This window comes from Protopterus annectens, chromosome 8.part0 (assembly GCF_019279795.1).
Source record: "Protopterus annectens isolate FY-2018-M chromosome 8.part0, PAN1.0, whole genome shotgun sequence".
Taxonomy (NCBI): domain Eukaryota; kingdom Metazoa; phylum Chordata; order Ceratodontiformes; family Protopteridae; genus Protopterus; species Protopterus annectens.
The window spans coordinates 804,762,632-804,779,622 of record NC_056741.1 but is presented as its reverse complement, the minus strand read 5'-3'; the positions used below and the strand labels follow the sequence as shown (position 1 = coordinate 804,779,622).

General features: G+C 39.8%; 1 protein-coding gene across 1 annotated transcript in view; it reads left to right on the top strand.

Moving 5' to 3' along the window:
• GDI1 (GDP dissociation inhibitor 1) overlaps nucleotides 1-16,991 on the top strand; it is a 394,348-nt gene that overhangs the window by 211,740 nt on the left and 165,617 nt on the right. Inside the window, exon 5 of the mRNA XM_044080268.1 lies at nucleotides 1,511-1,709. Coding sequence (XP_043936203.1) covers nucleotides 1,511-1,709 — 199 coding nt within the window. The remainder of the gene's footprint in view (nucleotides 1-1,510; nucleotides 1,710-16,991) is intronic.

The window sequence follows — 16,991 nt, the reverse complement described above, 5'->3', positions numbered from 1 at the left end:
GTTATCCTTGGCTGTGATTGCTAAGTTTTTCTCAAAGTTACCCTTAGAGGATTTGATATGTTGTCTTATTGTCTACTGAAGCTGAGGAGGGGGCCTTTCCATTGTTGTGGTCTCTCCTTAGTTTTCTTAGACAGCAACATTTTCCATTTGTTGTAAAGTTTGTATGCAGGGCGGCTTTTTTTATTTGGGGCTCTGGCTTTGATTCTGCCTGGAACAGCTGAGTCTATACACTTATACAAGTGGTTGTACAGGGCTTTAGTGTAAGGTTTGGTGTAGTTACCACTTCCAGATGGATGTGGGGCTTGGAATGCATTTATACCTTGCTCTAGGAGGGTATAGTTTGCTTTGGTGAAGTTTTATAGTCTGACTTTGCCCTTTGTGAGTTCTGGTGTTAGTGCCAGTTTGAAGGTGACTGATTTATGGTTAGATTTAACTAATGAGGGCCCAACAGTTGTGGTGGTGCATCTGTTTGTCATGTTAGTGAGGACCAGATATAGTATGTTTGTTCCTCTTGTTGGGGTGTGAACCATTTGATCCAGGGCATTTGAGTTAACAAAGTCAAAGAACTTTTGTGCTAGTGAGTTAGGGCTAGAGTAGGTTCCCCAGTTGATGGTGGGATAATTGAAATCACCCATGACCAGAGTGTTTGGCAATAATTGAATTGACTCCAGTTTGGTCAAGTAGGTCTCATGTGCATCATGATCCATGGATGGGGATCTATAACTACCTATGACTTGAATGGGGGTCTTACCCACAATAATCTGAACATGGAGTAACTCCATGGAGTTGTCCAGTCTAACTAGTCAGGAGGTGAATGTATCTCCAATATAGATAGAAACAGTGACTCCTTTGGTTCACACATGTTTTAAAGCAATTAAACTTCATTGTTTATGCTTAAAAGTATGACACAGTACTATATTTCTTGTTGGGTTAAAAAGATAAAGCCAGTATTTCTGGAAGTAATGTAAATGCTATGAAAAGGATGGTAGAAATAGACAGTGCCCTATCTTGTCCACCAGATTAGCAGCTAAACTCCTGTCAAATACAGCTTCCTTTTTTTCTCCACTGTCTTTTATCACTACCTTTCCAGCACTGGTGTAAATCCCATTCATGACCTTAGTGAATCCTGTTAGAGTGGGTTTCTCATTTGCACACCACTATGCCACAAAAGAAAACCTCTCTGATTTCACCTCTGAAACATCCTCCATCCTGCAGGATCCAGAAAGGGTCTTTACTCCTGTCCATGGTATGTTGTAGTCTGATAGCCTGAAATGTGATAACGTGCATTAAAAAAGTACTATATATATATATATATATATATATATATATATATATATATATATATATATATATATATATATATATATATATCAACAGTCTCATCTATTTTCTTTTATTGAGGTTATTCAAAACACATCATGTATGTCAGGTACACTGTGGAATGTAAATATACCTATTTTACCAACTGTAACACTTCTGGAAAGTATATGTCTTATCTCTTTTCTCACAGATCTCATGGGAATGTTTGAAAAGCGACGTTTTCGGAAGTGCCTAATATTCATTGCAAACTTCGATGAAAATGATCCCAAGACGTATGATGGTGTGGACCCTAAACAAACAACAATGAGAGATGTTTATAAGAAGTTTGATCTGGGACAGGATGTGATCGACTTCACTGGCCATGCACTGGCACTATATAGGACAGATGAGTAAGTATGCTAGACAAAAAGACGAATGATAAATCTAATCACTGTTAAGTATATGTCATTGGTGAGACCTATGAGGGTTATAATGTAACTCATATGTTCTGAGGCTTATGAAACTATTTCCTGTTGAATAAGTAGCTGTAACCTTATGCCAAAGTGTGATAAATGTACAACTGTGTGTAATATACCAGGGAGCAGACGTAAATGAGTATGGGTTCTTTCCCATGTGTTTACTTCGGTTTTTTCCTTCGCAGGAAATGTACACAAGGCAGTTGTTAGACTGCAGGGTCTCACTATGGATGCTTTAAACTGTATCACTCTTAGATCATTTCACTTCTTTATCATTTATGAGATAAGTGTTTCTGAACATGTGTTCCGAGTAGCTGCATTAACTCATGTATACCTAGTAAGGTACTATGATAATACCATGTAGCAAACACAACCCAATTTTATTTTTTTTTTCAGAATTGATGGTCTAGGTAGTAACTGAACTAAAATGCTTAAAACAAAAACTCTCATCCATCAGAGAATAAATAAGTATGAGTTTTCTAAACTAAATATAAACATTATTCCTGCTGAAAGAAGGGCTGCTGCAGGACTTACCATGGAGACTACTTATTTGTACTATCCAATTTTAGGAGTGCTAGTTGACCTCACACTTCAGACTGAGGTGCAGTTTGGATGACAGAGTCTGCTCCACCAGAAGTGGAGTCTAAGGATCTTGGCATCTTTAACCTGGTGGACTTTTTTTGATCATGTCACTAAGACAGTGTAGGTTCATAGGTAAGTACTAGGCTAGCTGCCATTGCAGACCATTTTAAGCTTAGTCTGTTTCCCTTTTTGTGCTCAAAATAACCTATCACATTTGGTTATAGATTGACCTTACCAATCCTATGGTCAATAATTATATATAACCCTTAATGAGAATAACTGGGATTATACCATAGATAACTTGAAGGGACCCATGCATGGGATGAAGCATTTAGGAGCTGCTGGGATCCATTAGTAATGCAGGGGGCAGTCCTGGGTAAATTTTCTGTTTCCCATCCACAGATCTAAGTTGCCTTTGAATATGGACAGGGATGAGCTTTGTTTTATGTGGATGGGGAGTCTGTTCCACAGCAGTGGTGTCCTTTGTGAGATATACCTTTCCCTCCAAACCATTCTGTTGATGTTACAGAGGAGGTATAGATCCCTAGACAAAGTACTTCTGATACCATTTGACTTGCTGATGTACAGTAAATCTATCAGTAATGGGTTGGAGGATGCTTTGTATGCCAGGCACAGGCCATCTCTTAGCAGTCTGTAGGATACTGAGTATAGTGGCTGGACTTTGAGTTGGTCGATATAGGACATATTCTTTAGGCCTTGTATCATTTTAGCAAGGTATCTCTGTGGGTGTTCCAACTGTTGCATGTGTATGGACAGATGCATGCCAGAGGAGGCATTATATTCAATGACTGGGCTAATGATGGCTGAGACAATGACATCCCTAGATCTAGAAACAATCCCTTTGTTTATAAGCTGTGCAATATAGAAGGACTTTCTTACAACAATAGATCCATGTTGGTCACAAGCTAGAAAAAGGTAAATGAGCTGAAACCGCATACTTTGGTTTGGCCAAAGCCTTTGATATCATTCCACTCTTGGGCTTTATTTATAAGAGGTACAACTAAATGTAAGCCCCTATGTTACACTCTGGATAACAAAGTGCCTCACCATAGGACCCAGTCTGTTAGTGTAGCAAGCACACTCTCAACTAAAAAGAGTGGTTACCAGTGAAGTCCTTTGGGGATTGGTCCTGGAACTACTCCTCTTTGGTATCTACTTATTTGATGTTAAGGCAGACACCAAAGGATCTGAAACTGACAAAGTTTGCTAATGCTTGCAAACTTATAGTGTCATAAATACCCCAGATGACCTACATATTCTCAAGGAAGACTTAATTCATGCTGACAAATGATGCTTGTCCCATGGCCTCAAACTAAATGGCAATAAATGCAGCATTGTGTCCCCTGGCAAACCTGGGTACTCCTGCTTCTATCATACAGGCAACATTCCCTATAAATTGACTTGGACAATGAACTATCCTTTAACCACCACGTGACTTCAATCTTTTATATAGCCAGACTAATCACCAGTGGTATAGCTTCTAGATCAAAGGAAGTCAATGTGCCTCTCTACTCTTCTTTTCTCTTGTCAGACAAATAATTGAATATAACCCCCCCCCTTTGGTATGTGCATGGCTAGGCATATGACCTTACTCAACAGAGTGCAACAATTCCTTACCAAAAAATCAAGGGCATGTCCTCCTTGAGTTAACATAATCGCCTTAAAGCACTCTCACTCTCACACTTTTCCATTTCTAACATATTACTGAAAGGAGATCTCTGCCTTGTCTATAGAGACTAAAAGGAACTGGTGCTTTGTAACCTCCTGCACATCCACAAAACTAATACTACCTTAAATACTCACTCAAGAGACCTAAACTTCCTCTGAAACTTAAATAGAACCTGTAGGGGAGATAAACATCTTTCACAGAGGATACCCGTTTTATGGAATAGACTTCCCTTAAAGGTTAAACAGGGTAGTTCTGTGATCCCTTTTAAGCATAACCAGGATGACTAGATGAGCAGTCTTAAGTACACCCCTGATGTGGCCTGTGTAACCCTTATGGAAAGCTGCGAAAACTAGTTCAAGGTCTGGTATTAATTCATATCTTGGTAAATGGGTGGGATCATTGACTAGGCTGCAAAAGGTCCACTGGATCAACTAACTGCCTATATAAATCTGTAAATGTATAAGGTGCAAAGGTATCAGGTATATTCGCTGATAAAACCATGCCAGATCCATAAGTGTTTGTAAAAACTGAACACACACACACACACACACACACACACACACACACACACACACACACACACGCGCACGCACCCACGCACGCACGCACGCACACACACACACACACACACACACACACACACACACACACACAAAGTAGCTTACACTTTGGCTTAGTAACAGGACAACAGGTATTAATGTGGCTGCAGATGGGAAGTCCCCCAACTAAATAGGAGTTGTATATACTGCTGATAAAAGTATATCAAATGAGCTTCACATGAAACAAAGTCAGCTAAACCATTCTTTTTTCATTGGGATAATCCCCCATACTCTATATGGGGAAGCTTTTCATCCCACATCCTCTTGCTTGGCTGTTCCAGTTGTTCCCCTTCTCATAATCTGTTAAATTTCACTGGAGTTGCTTTGAAACGTAACAAGCAGGATTCTGTGAATCCTATTTAATCAAACCTCGGTATGGACTGTCATCACACCATGGGCATTCATCATGCTCCATAACAACACATCATGTAGCAATTAATGTGGGATCTGTATAATGGAGGTAATACGGAGCAATATACTGTGTTTATTTTTTCTAATTAATTTTCAAAGTAAATGTAGAAGAGGGATGCAATTATAATCCATTTCCCAAATCAGGCTACCTTATCTGTTAAAAATGGCAAACAAGTTAAACTGAGTTCTGCAGTAGTGCACTATTACTTGATGTGCACATTGACTTAAGTTTAAATTTAAAATGTAATGAGACAGGTTACATAAAAAGTTCTTCTGCTACATAAAATACCAAAATATTTCTGTCATTGTAATATTTTGTCAGACCGAGAGTGAACAAGGCAACTTAGCAAGCATATCAAGAAAGGCTTCTTATTTACAAAGTAGGCAGGATCAGTTTAAATATTTGTCTTGTGTTTCAGGTCAGGGATTGTTCAGTATTAAATTCTAGATGCTGTTCCTACTGTATCCGAGGATTCTTTGTCAGAGAGTTCAGATTCTGTCTTTAATTTTGGGGAAAAATAATATGGAGTATACAGTAATACAATTGACAGCTTACAGTCTCTCAGAGCATTTCATTTTTTTACTCTGTTAGAATAGCTGAAGTGTGGACACGTTGGTACTTTAATAACACCACAGACCTTTATATCATTTTTAGACACATTCAGAAGGACGTTTTTTAAACTCATATTTTTGAACAGGGTGTTACTTGGAATGTGGCTAGTCTTGGTCTGCAGACCTTTTTCCTTACTAATCTGTGAGATTATTGGATGCATGAATTTCAAATTGAAGGTAACTCATGAACCATCACAGCAAAACACCGGAACACACAACCACGGGCTAAAGATTTTAATTAGAAACATTAAAACAGTAGTAAGCAATTTCACAATAAAATCGCATCATCAGACTGCCATTAACAAAATGCATCAAGCTGATATAGCAATCAACAACCTATTAGCTCAAACCAATTACTTATAGCCAATGGAATCTTTCAATCAAATAAATTAAAATTGAATTAAAACTGAACATTTTACTGCCAAAAGCCTCTGTAATCCCTTCATCGTCTGAAACTTGTTCCTGTTGTTTTTGCCCCCTGTAAGTCTTACCAGATACCAGTTGTGACTGGGGTAAAAAAGTATTATTGTAATAACGAGATTTATTACCAATCCTTTCTGATCTCTGAAGCACCGGATATTCTTCCTCAGGGGCTGCCCCATTATCATTACTATGAGGCTGATTGTGGGTATTAGATGTAGAATTGTGTCTATAAGGGCCCTTAATGTTCCCACCTACAGCATACCTGCCTTCCTCCTCATTATCACGATGAAATTCGTGTTCCTTGTGCAATAATCCTTAGGAATAGGATAAGATGAGTGATTATTGTACTCAAAAGCATCACGTGAAAGTCTCTTTTGTTTTCTGGCCATAATTAACTTTACCTGTTCCTCAGTTCTTTCAAAAATAATATTGTTCTGATTCTCAAAACTGGAAAAAGCAACATTGTTAGAAATCTGTAAATTCAATTCATTAATATCGTCAAAACAGTTTCTGAATATGGTTACTATTAATTCTAATAATAAACTGTATTAATTCAAGACCATGACTGTCAAACATACACAGTAATTCATCTAGTTCATCTTGTCCATAAATAATCCCATTCAGGAATTTGAACATGCGTAGCCCCTTCGGGACTCATTTCAGTCTTAATACATTCAGCAAGGTACGCATTGTCACACTGTAAGGCATGTACCTTGCTCAGCTTCTTTTCAAAAATACTTAGCATTTCTTGTAAATTGAGTGATCCATAATGTGCTGGAGTAGTGGATACAGAGTCATTCAAAAACACAAACTCCCTGTTAAACCATATATCTAGTCTTGCAGAATTGCCCTCTACTAAATTACTCCTTTGGCCACAAGGGATATCATCATGATTAGATGTATTAAATCTGTCCCTCTGAAGCACCAGTCTTTTCCGTTGTACAATATCGTCAGTTTTCTGGTTCACCATTGTGGCTCGTTGAGGGCACAGAGCAAAGACTTCTTGGAACTGAAGTCTTTCTAGGAAAGACTGGATCTGCGTAACCTACTGCAAGAGTAGTTTAACCAGTTGAAATAGGTTTCCTTCACCAGCCAGTTCGATAGTATTAGCCAAACGTTCAACAGGTGCAGCATTACCCTCAGATAAAGAACAAGCTCCTAAACACTCCACCATCATATTGGATCAGAAGGAACCACAGGAGTAAGGGCTGAAACAGTGGCAGGAATAAAAACTCAGTAAATGCACACTGCTAAACCTGGATAGCCCATGTAATAGCAGTCAGTTCCAACCGCTGTGAATAATAACAAAGTAAAACTACACAGCGAACCTCAGGCAATTAAAACACTGTGAAACAAAACAGCCGAAGGGAAGAAATGCTACCAAAAGTAAATACTCCCAAACTCCAAGCAGAAAAACAGTTTATTAAGCGCTTTCGTCCAATTCCAAATTAATACATTTAATTAGTATGTATAATACATGAACAGTGACAACTGATTTTTAGATGTTTTAGGTTGACTAATAATGTTTATATACTATAATCCAAGTGTATATGCAGTGGCATATATAATAAATAGCTTCATTGCCTCTCATTCGTAATATAGAGAATTACCAGTGATAATTTGTTCTGGTGAGGTATTTCTTACAAGCATCATTCTTAGCAGAAGTATTTATTTTTTATCACTGAAGACAAGAGGATCATTTCTGGCCACTTCAGTTGTATATCCACTGTTATTAGGAGCACTGATTCTTTGAAAGTGGTCACAGTCTCTTTACAAACATTTTGCCATGGTGCACAGCTAATGATAGTGATACATTCCCTGCTGTTTAACATCCATGTACACATCTGACTTAAGTCCTCATGTCCTGCATCACACTACACAAATCTTTCAGGACTTAACTTTTCTGTTCCCACTTGTCCCTTATGCATATCTAGAGTGTAATCTGTTCAGAACTGCGACTACAGAGTTACATAATATGATTCCTTGACAAAGAAAAAGCTGCTGTTATCTAGGAGTAATATCAGGGTGTGGCATGCTATCGCCAGTATCGCATCCTTTTCCAGTTAATTTATAAACCTGTGACACTATTGGATCATTTTGATTTGTCTTTGCATACCAGCATTAACGAGGATCAACAACACAGTGACCAGCATGTTCTACACATCTACAGGATCCATTGTTACTGGTTTCTCAGGCTGTTCATGAAGCAGGTATTCAGTCCTTTAAGAGTATCATGTTGTATTGTTTTTTTTTCTTATTCAACATCACTTGATTGTCCATTTAGAAAAAGGAACCAGTGCTGTGTCTGTAACCAGTCTTTAAGTCATCATAGATACACTTTTTATTGGGTTAATAATGGTTAGTAGTGACCTGTGATCTGTACATATTATAAAACTTTTTTCATATAAATACTTATTGAATTCCTGTACTCCTCAGACCAAGTAAGAACTTTTCTGTCTGTGTTGACATGTTCACATTTGGTTTCAGTCGGCAGCCTTGAAGAAAACTGTTCTCGGCCTCTCTGTGCCATGATAGAGTTCATTTAACAGATCCAACACTAGTTCGATGAGAGGAATTACATGCTAGCCTCATAGCGATACGTTCTTCAAAGTGGGTAATCACCTCGTCCAACATAATTATTCCCTTCAGCTTCTTAGATTCTTCACAGTCTTTTATCAATTTCCATTCAGATCCATCCTGAAGCAATATCTCTAGAGTGTGGTACTATCATTAGGTTCCCTAGAAATGTATCTCAGTAATACCCTAGATGTAGATATAACAATAATTTATCAGTCCTAAATAAAACCTCAGATGGGATGTTCTGAAACCTACATGGTTTAAACAAATGTTCTGCTTTGCCTTGTGATGGTGTAAAAGAAAACACAAAAATCAATTCACGTAAGGTTCAAGCAAGGCACCTTTATTACTTGCAGCAAGGAGACAAAGCATGTAGGTACAAGATTTGTCTGATTTTCAATAGCTCAGCCTGCTGCTTTTATACAGTTATTTGCACGTACACAGCAGGTGCTTATCAGATAATTGCTGACTTACAAAAACATCTCTCAGAATTTAGCTTGACCACAGGGCTTGCCCTGTCAAACCCAATTTCTGAGTAATGGTCCTTTAACTGTCTCTTCTTGACACAACATTTATCTTTTGCTAGTGTGAGGCCCCTATCTCAGAATTCCATAGCAAGAACAACAGACTTTCAGGCGTCAGCAGCTTTTACAGAAACCACCAGTATTTACACATTTTACATAGAATAAATGTATTAACTCTTAACCCTTTAGGTGCAGAATTGTACGCTATACAATTTGTACATTTCTCTAACAGATGCACTCACTCCATTTTTATCAACCAAATGCCTGCTGTATGCAGGTTCAGCTTGGAAACTTTCATATCTGTCTTCACTTGCTCTAAGCTTATACTCTTTCTGCCTGCCCAGTACCTTCTATTATTTTCCAGGTGGGCCTAGTCACCCTCCACCATCATTGGATTGCTGTCTTAACAGAAATGCACATTTTGATTTCCATGGAGTATCTGCTTCTTTGTCAGCTTTGCACCAGTACATATAGTCCCACCTATGAAAATCAGTTTGTTATACTAGAACACACCTTTATGCATGTTAAATATTGTCCAAGTCCCATTTGCTTCCATCCAAGCATTTGTCTGCATCATTGGATTTTCCAAAATAACTAACTAACTAACTAACTAACCAAATTAATAAATAAATAAATAACAATGTACTATCACCTTCAGATAGGGATACAAAACCATATTTTAATTTTTGGTATGGAATTTGATACAGTCTTACTGTAGAACTGAGAACACATTTGAAATCACACATGTATGATTATGCCCTGATTTTCTTTAGTGATGGAACTATAGGTATGACACACTTACTACTCACTGCCTTAGATAACACCCAGAAGTGTCTTGCCTGTTTAGTTCACTTTCTCTTTTGGGTAAGTGTCAGGCAATGACTTGGTTATAATCATATCTTGCTTTTATTTATTTATCTCCTTTATTTTTAAGTGTTTTACGTCTGTATTAAATGCTAGCCCCTGACATAATAGTGCTCTGATTTATTGTAAATTTGTTGCCTATTGAAAGACTGTTTGGTATGTAAGGAAAGGAAAAGTCCCAAAGGAGGCACTGAACATGACTTAATTTTGAGTAAAGCTTCACTGCAGTTGCCTTTTCTCAGGACAGTGCAGTGAGAATGACAGTTGAGAGTGTTCTGTCTGAGTGCAGTTATTTACTTTCCCAGGGTCCTAGTGAGAGGAATTTGCAAGACAACAGTGATCATCAGGAAGTAAGTGCTGAATATCCATGCAGAAGACAGCAGCTGGAAGGTTGTGGAAATAAGGCAATGGGTATAATTAATAATGTTGGGAGTTTCAACAAGTGTACATGGCAGGATCTGCCAGTATGGGGATGTATTTGTGAAGCAGGAGTGATGTAGATGTGTGGCGAGATGCAACACAAGCTAATGCATATATGGTTCATTCCGGCTACCATCATTGCTCCCATTTATGGACTCACCCACCCATACAGAGCTGTTCCTGTTCTGAGTCATAGTCTGATAGGTTGCACCTTCTGTTTTTCACCTGACTAAACAGTTTTGTAATGAACTTTGTACTTCCTGAGAGGTGTGAGACTACAAGCAATATCGTGCATCTGCTGGCACTCTGTCAAACAGTGTTGTGAGGGTTTACTTCTTAAATTCATAAGTTGTGAGTTCTTACTTATATGAGTAACAGCATCCTTAAAAAAGGTTCCTGGACTGTGTTAACATTAATGCCCTGCAACAAATAGTATGCAACCCCACAAGGGGCTCAAATTTTCTCAACCTGGTCCTCACCAGCATGGGTGACCATTGCACCACCACAAGAATAGGACCCTCACTGGTTAATCTGATCACTAATCAGTCACATTTGAAGTAGCTATAACACCTGAACCCCTATTAGGTGAAATCAGGCTAAAAATTTCACCAAAGCTAATTATACCCTCCTAAAAGATGGCATAAATAATTTCCAAGCTCCTGTTCCCACAGATGGCATTGACAACTATACTAAGGTATATACAAATGCCCTGTACAAACACTTAACACAAATGTATTGACACAGCTGTACCTGATAGGAGCAAAGCAAGATCCTCAAGAATAAACAAGCCTCCCTAGTGGGCATCTAGCATTGATAAGTTATACAGCAAGAAGAAGAAGTTGCTGTCTAAAAATAAAAAAAGAGAGGTCCCAGCACTGGAAGAACACCCCCTCTGCTTGAACGAACAAATAAGACAACTTGAAAAATCCTTTAAGAGCAACTTCAAAAACAATTTAGCAACCATAGCTAAGGATAACCATAAGGCATTCTTCAGCTATATCCATAACTTAAAAGGTTAGGACCCAGATGCTTGCTGAACTAGCTGTGTATGGCAACACACACACACACACACACACACACACACACACACACACACACACACACACACACACACACACACACACACACACACACACACACATTAGCCAACAGATTTGGTGAAAATTTCACCCCCCATCCCCTCCAAACATTCCACAAAGTATTCCCTCTACATCTCCCCCACCTTGTATCTCCAAAGAGCAGTTCATTAATGCTCTCTACAAGACTGAAAACACAGACTCTATGGGACCGGATGGCAGCCCAGGTTGCATTTTAAATGGTCTAAAATGTGAATTAGCAACTTCATTAGGTACTCTCTTCAACCACAGCCTGAGTACTGGTTTTGTCCCTGCTGAATGGAAAACAGCAACTGTCATCCCCCTTCATAAAGTGGGTACAGCAACAGACACTGAGAACTACAGTCACATAAGCTTAACCAGCCTTATCTGTAAGGCCTTGGTACAAATCATCTTGGACCTTATAAATAAGTATATAGGTGATCTCCAAACCCATGATACAACACTTTGGTTTTGTCAAAGGCAGGTCATGCCTTTTAAACCTGATGGATTTCTTTGAAAACGTCACCAGAGCCATAGACAAAGTCAAATCTGTGCATACAGCCTACCTTGACTTAACCAAGGCCTTTGACACAGTCCCACTTTCGGGCATCATTGATAAACTCTCCCAGTTGAATTTCAACCCTTATGTCATCTGGCGGGTTGCTAACTGGTTCACCGACAGACCACATTCAGTTAAAGTTGGAGACTTTACCTCAACCAGCAGACCTGTCACCAGTGGGGTTGCACAGGGGGACAGTGCTGGGCACTGTATTGTTTGAAATGTACTTCTCAGAGGTTCATGCCAAAACAGAGGGGCTGTGGCTGACTAAGTTTGCTGACTACAAATTAAGTGGAATCACCGAATACCCAAAATGATGTCAGTATACTTCAAGTGGGACTTACACAAACCAATGATTGGTGCCGAAACCATGGACTCATACTCAATGCTAAAAAATACATTATCATCCCCTTCAGTAAAAACGATATCCCTGCAGACCTAAGTAACAACTCAGCAGTGACAGACTTGGAAACGCAAGTTGACTGTAGTCTAAACTTTGACCACCATGTGTCTACTGTGGTAAGGAAGGCATTCTATGTCGTACACCTCATTAGAAAAGGCACTGCCTCAAGAGTGAAAGAGATCATAACACCCCTGTACTCGACCCTCATCAGGCCAGTAACTGAGTACAGTGCTCCCTTCGGTATGTACCTTACCAAGCACTTGCAGCAACTTGAGAGACCTCAGAGATTTCTAACCAAGAAAATTCAGGGTCTCCAACACATGTCATATATTGACAGACTGAAGTCACTGTTACTGTGCTCAGTAGCATACAGACTACTTAGAGGAGAGTTGTGTCAGGCCTACAGAGCAATCTCAGATCCAAACCTAATGGAAATGCTGCCCATTCCCAAGTCAAATGGGACAAGATTCACCTACTCCAGAGACCTTAACCTGGCCTGCGACATAAATAGAACCTACTGGAGAGACAGATATGTGTTTCAGAGGTTGCCACTCCTCTGGAATAGGCTACCAATTCACATCAAACAAAGCCCTTCTATGACCCTGTTTAAGTGTAACCTCGATGACTGGAAGGGAAACTGTAAATTCCTGCCGGGAATTTCACCTATGACCCTCCTAGATGTGGGCAGTTGTTGCTAACTAAGATCTCTTGTTTAGGCAGCATCCTTTATATTGGGTTTCTCTAATATTATATTGCATACACATGGCTAGGCTCATAAAGACCTTCAAGTCAATAGCCCAGTAGCCACCTATGTACCTGTGACACCAAGGAAATACTGCCAGTCCAGCTATCTGGAATTTTGTAACTAATTATATGTCACTTGAAAAATATTAATATGATTTATATAGAAATGTGACACTGCCAGCCCAGCTATCTGGAATTTTGTAAATAATCATATGTCATCTGTGAATAGTAATTTGATTCATATCCTTGTCCTACAAATGTAAGAGAACTGTATGTTATGTACTGAGCTTCAAGAATGTGACCACAGTGTACCTTACTGGAAAAGAACATAAATGTATATAAACTATATACCTGTGCAAATGTATGGTTTAATAGTAGAAGCTGGAATATACAATGTTAACTTGCAAAACTCTAAGAAAATAAATTGAAATTGTTTTAGGATTGTGTTTATCTCTCAGTTTCACTGAAGGAGACAGGATGTCTAGAGCTAGAAGTTTATTTCTGTTGTCTTCAAACAGAAATAATTACTAGGTTTAAAATGTAAAATGTTTTTATTGCTCTGTGACTTCCTAGCAGCTGCGTATCTGAGAGATAAGTATTTCTAACACAGAGATGTAAGTTATCTGGTTAGCCTGGGAACTGAAGGTAGGTGACAAAAAGTGATGTCATCCAGGCTAACCCAGCAGTAAAATGTGATATTGATTTAAGAACTCTCAGGGAGAGAGTTTGGCATTTTGTATCTTGTCTTGAACCTAGCAAGAACATCCATTCATCTGCATTTGCCTTGTTCTGTAAGTAATATTTAGGCATAGCATTTCTTTAGAGATAGGCATATAGTAAAGATTAGTTTAGATGTTTTCTGTATTTATTTGAGACTGTCCTGTAATGTTGTTTTAAAATATTTCATGTGCAGTTACTGTGTTGTTTGAGTATTGTCTTGTACTTTTATTGTTTATTATTAAATATATTTAAACATTTTAATTGTGGCTGGTTTGTTTAGAGATATTTAAGGTCTTAAAGTACTTGTATATGTATTTGGTGACACTGTACAGGTCACTCCAATAGCCTTAGTCTTGGTCACAGATACGGTCTGGATAATAGTAACATTACATAGTAAGATTGGGCACCCTTTGGTAAGGGCCTTAAAAGTAGTTGATAATTAGTGGTTGGTGGCAGCTGGTACTACCTTATAGTCTGGGCAGAAGGGGGCATAGCTAGCAAACCTGTGGCAGCCTTTCCCAGGTGTGTGTTTGTGTCTGTGTATAAATCAAATCTCAAAGTGTGTGTGTGTGTGTGTGTGTGTGTGTGTGTGAGTCAGCTACTTGGGCAAGGACACAAAGCACTGGTTGGGCAGAGAGGGTGCTGGAGGTTTTGGCTTGGCCACTCAGCTGAGATCTCAACCCTACAGCTGTTCCAGTGGGGAGTCTTATTGGGAATCTGGAGAAAGAGAGAGAAACCAGCCCCCAGACTGACTGTGATCTCTGTGTGCTCTTAAGGGAAGTTGTACTTTACTGTGTGTGTACTTGTCATCCTGACAATGTGTACGTCCCTCACTGTTGCCAGTGGTGAGGATTGAGGCTCCTTGATTACTGTGCCAATGCAGGGGCATCACATATTAATTGTTTGGCAGTGGTGGGATAGCCACATCACATATTAATTGGTTGACTGTGGTGAGATAGCCACATCACATATTAATTGGCCTGTAGTGGTGTGGATATTGAATTCCTGTAGCCTGTGCACAGTGATCACTGAAGGTGTTTGTACTCTCATTCAGCCATGCAGTGAACATTCAGAGTTCATATCACAATTGTTTTATTTTTTTGTTAGCTTAGTTAGTCAGGGAGAGCAGGCAAGCATGTCAGCAGAGGAGTATGGCAAGCTGACTAGGAGCCAGTTGGCTGAGATGTGCCAGGCTAAAGGACTGGTGCATGCGAACCTGACTAAAGCAGATATGATTGCAGCTTTAGTCCCAGCTGCATCACAGACTAACAACCAGGAGGACAATCAGACTGACCATGGAGATGTACAACTCTTAGAAAATGGACAGCTCAATCTTTCCACAGAGGACTTAAAAGTCCATCTGAAGTTAAAGAGACTTGAGTTGGAGGCCAAGCATTTGGAAATAGAAGCAGCAGAGAGACAGAGACATCTGGAGGTTGAGGAGAATGAGGGGCAGAGGCAACATGAAAAGGAAATGCTGACTCTTCACCAGAGTCATAGAGGTAATGGAGAAGTGAGCAACTGAACCCGAGAAGCAACAAAGGTCAGTAAAGTTCTTCCACAATTTACAGAGGAGGATACTTTTGATAGTTTCATTCATATGTTTGACAGGGTATGTAAACAGTATAATGTTGACCAAAGGCTCTGGGTATGGTTCCTGACCCCCTTACTCCATGGTAAAGCTGCAACTGTTATTTCCAAATTGTCTAATACTGATTGTTTAAATTATAATATTGTAAAAGATTGTTTGCTAGAATGTTTTAAGTTAACACCTGAAGCATATATGAAAACATTTTGTGAGCATAGAAGCAAGGCAGATGAAAGTATGTGTGAATATGTTGCTGAACTAAGCACTTATTTTCATAGGTGGGTGAGCGGATGTCAGGTCACCACGTTTGAAGGGCTGGCAGACCTTTTGATGAGGGAACAAGCCCTTAGCACTTTGCCTGAGGACATGAGAATCTGGTTAGTTGATAGACAATTCACTACTACAGATGAGTTGGGGAAGAAGGGAGACCTATACCTAGCAATCAAAGCATCACTGTACAGGAAAGAGGCATCCAGTGCTGCTCATGAGTCTAAGGGAGCCCATGGTGGGCAGCCCAGACTGCCCCAACAGAGTCTGGCAGTAGCAGGGGAAGCCATTTGTCCAGCTACACGTCCAGCACCAAAGGTTAAATGTTTTAAATGCAACCAGTGGTGCCATGTAGCATATAGAAGTCCACCGAAGCAAGGTGGGGAACAAAAGGTGGGAGAGTCAATAAGTGGGAATGACAAAATTCCAACAGTAAGTTGTCTCAATACAACAAGGATACCAAACTACCACAAGAGGTTATATCCTATCTTAGTAGAAGGGAAAGAGGCCATAGCTAAGAGAGACACAGCCTCTGACCTAACCATTGTGAAGCCTGCAATCATTAAAGAGGAGCACTACTTGCTTGGGCAGTCTACTCCAGTCAGATCTTTCGGAGGGACCCCATTCCAAGTACCTTTGGCTAGGGTTCACCTTGACTGGGAGGGTGGAAATGGAAGCAAGTGAGTAGGTGTGTTTGAGGATATCCCTGCAGATGTCCTGATAGGGAATGACTTTGATAATGTCATACCCTGTGTGCATGCAGTTACACGCAGTCAGGCTTGGAGACAAGCATGTGGGTCTGGTAGCCTGGGGGAGACCCAAACATACCGCACACTTGCAGCCAGGACTGGTGAGGTGGTTACTTCAGGAAGAGAGCTACCCTGTAGCAGTGAGACTGAAGATGAGCCACAGCTGCTTGTGGGTACTGATGTTCCCTAGGACAGAGTGACTGCAAGGGCAGAGGTGAGTAGTAGTACCGAGGCTGTCAGTGAGACACTGCTGTAAGAGAATATCAGACTTCCTGTGGAAGGGGAGCTGGGAAGGGTTACTAAGAGAGAGTCAAGACAGGTTCAGCTCTCAGACACTACATTACAAGGCCTGGAGGAGGTAGCTGATGAGGCACCTGATTCACAAGG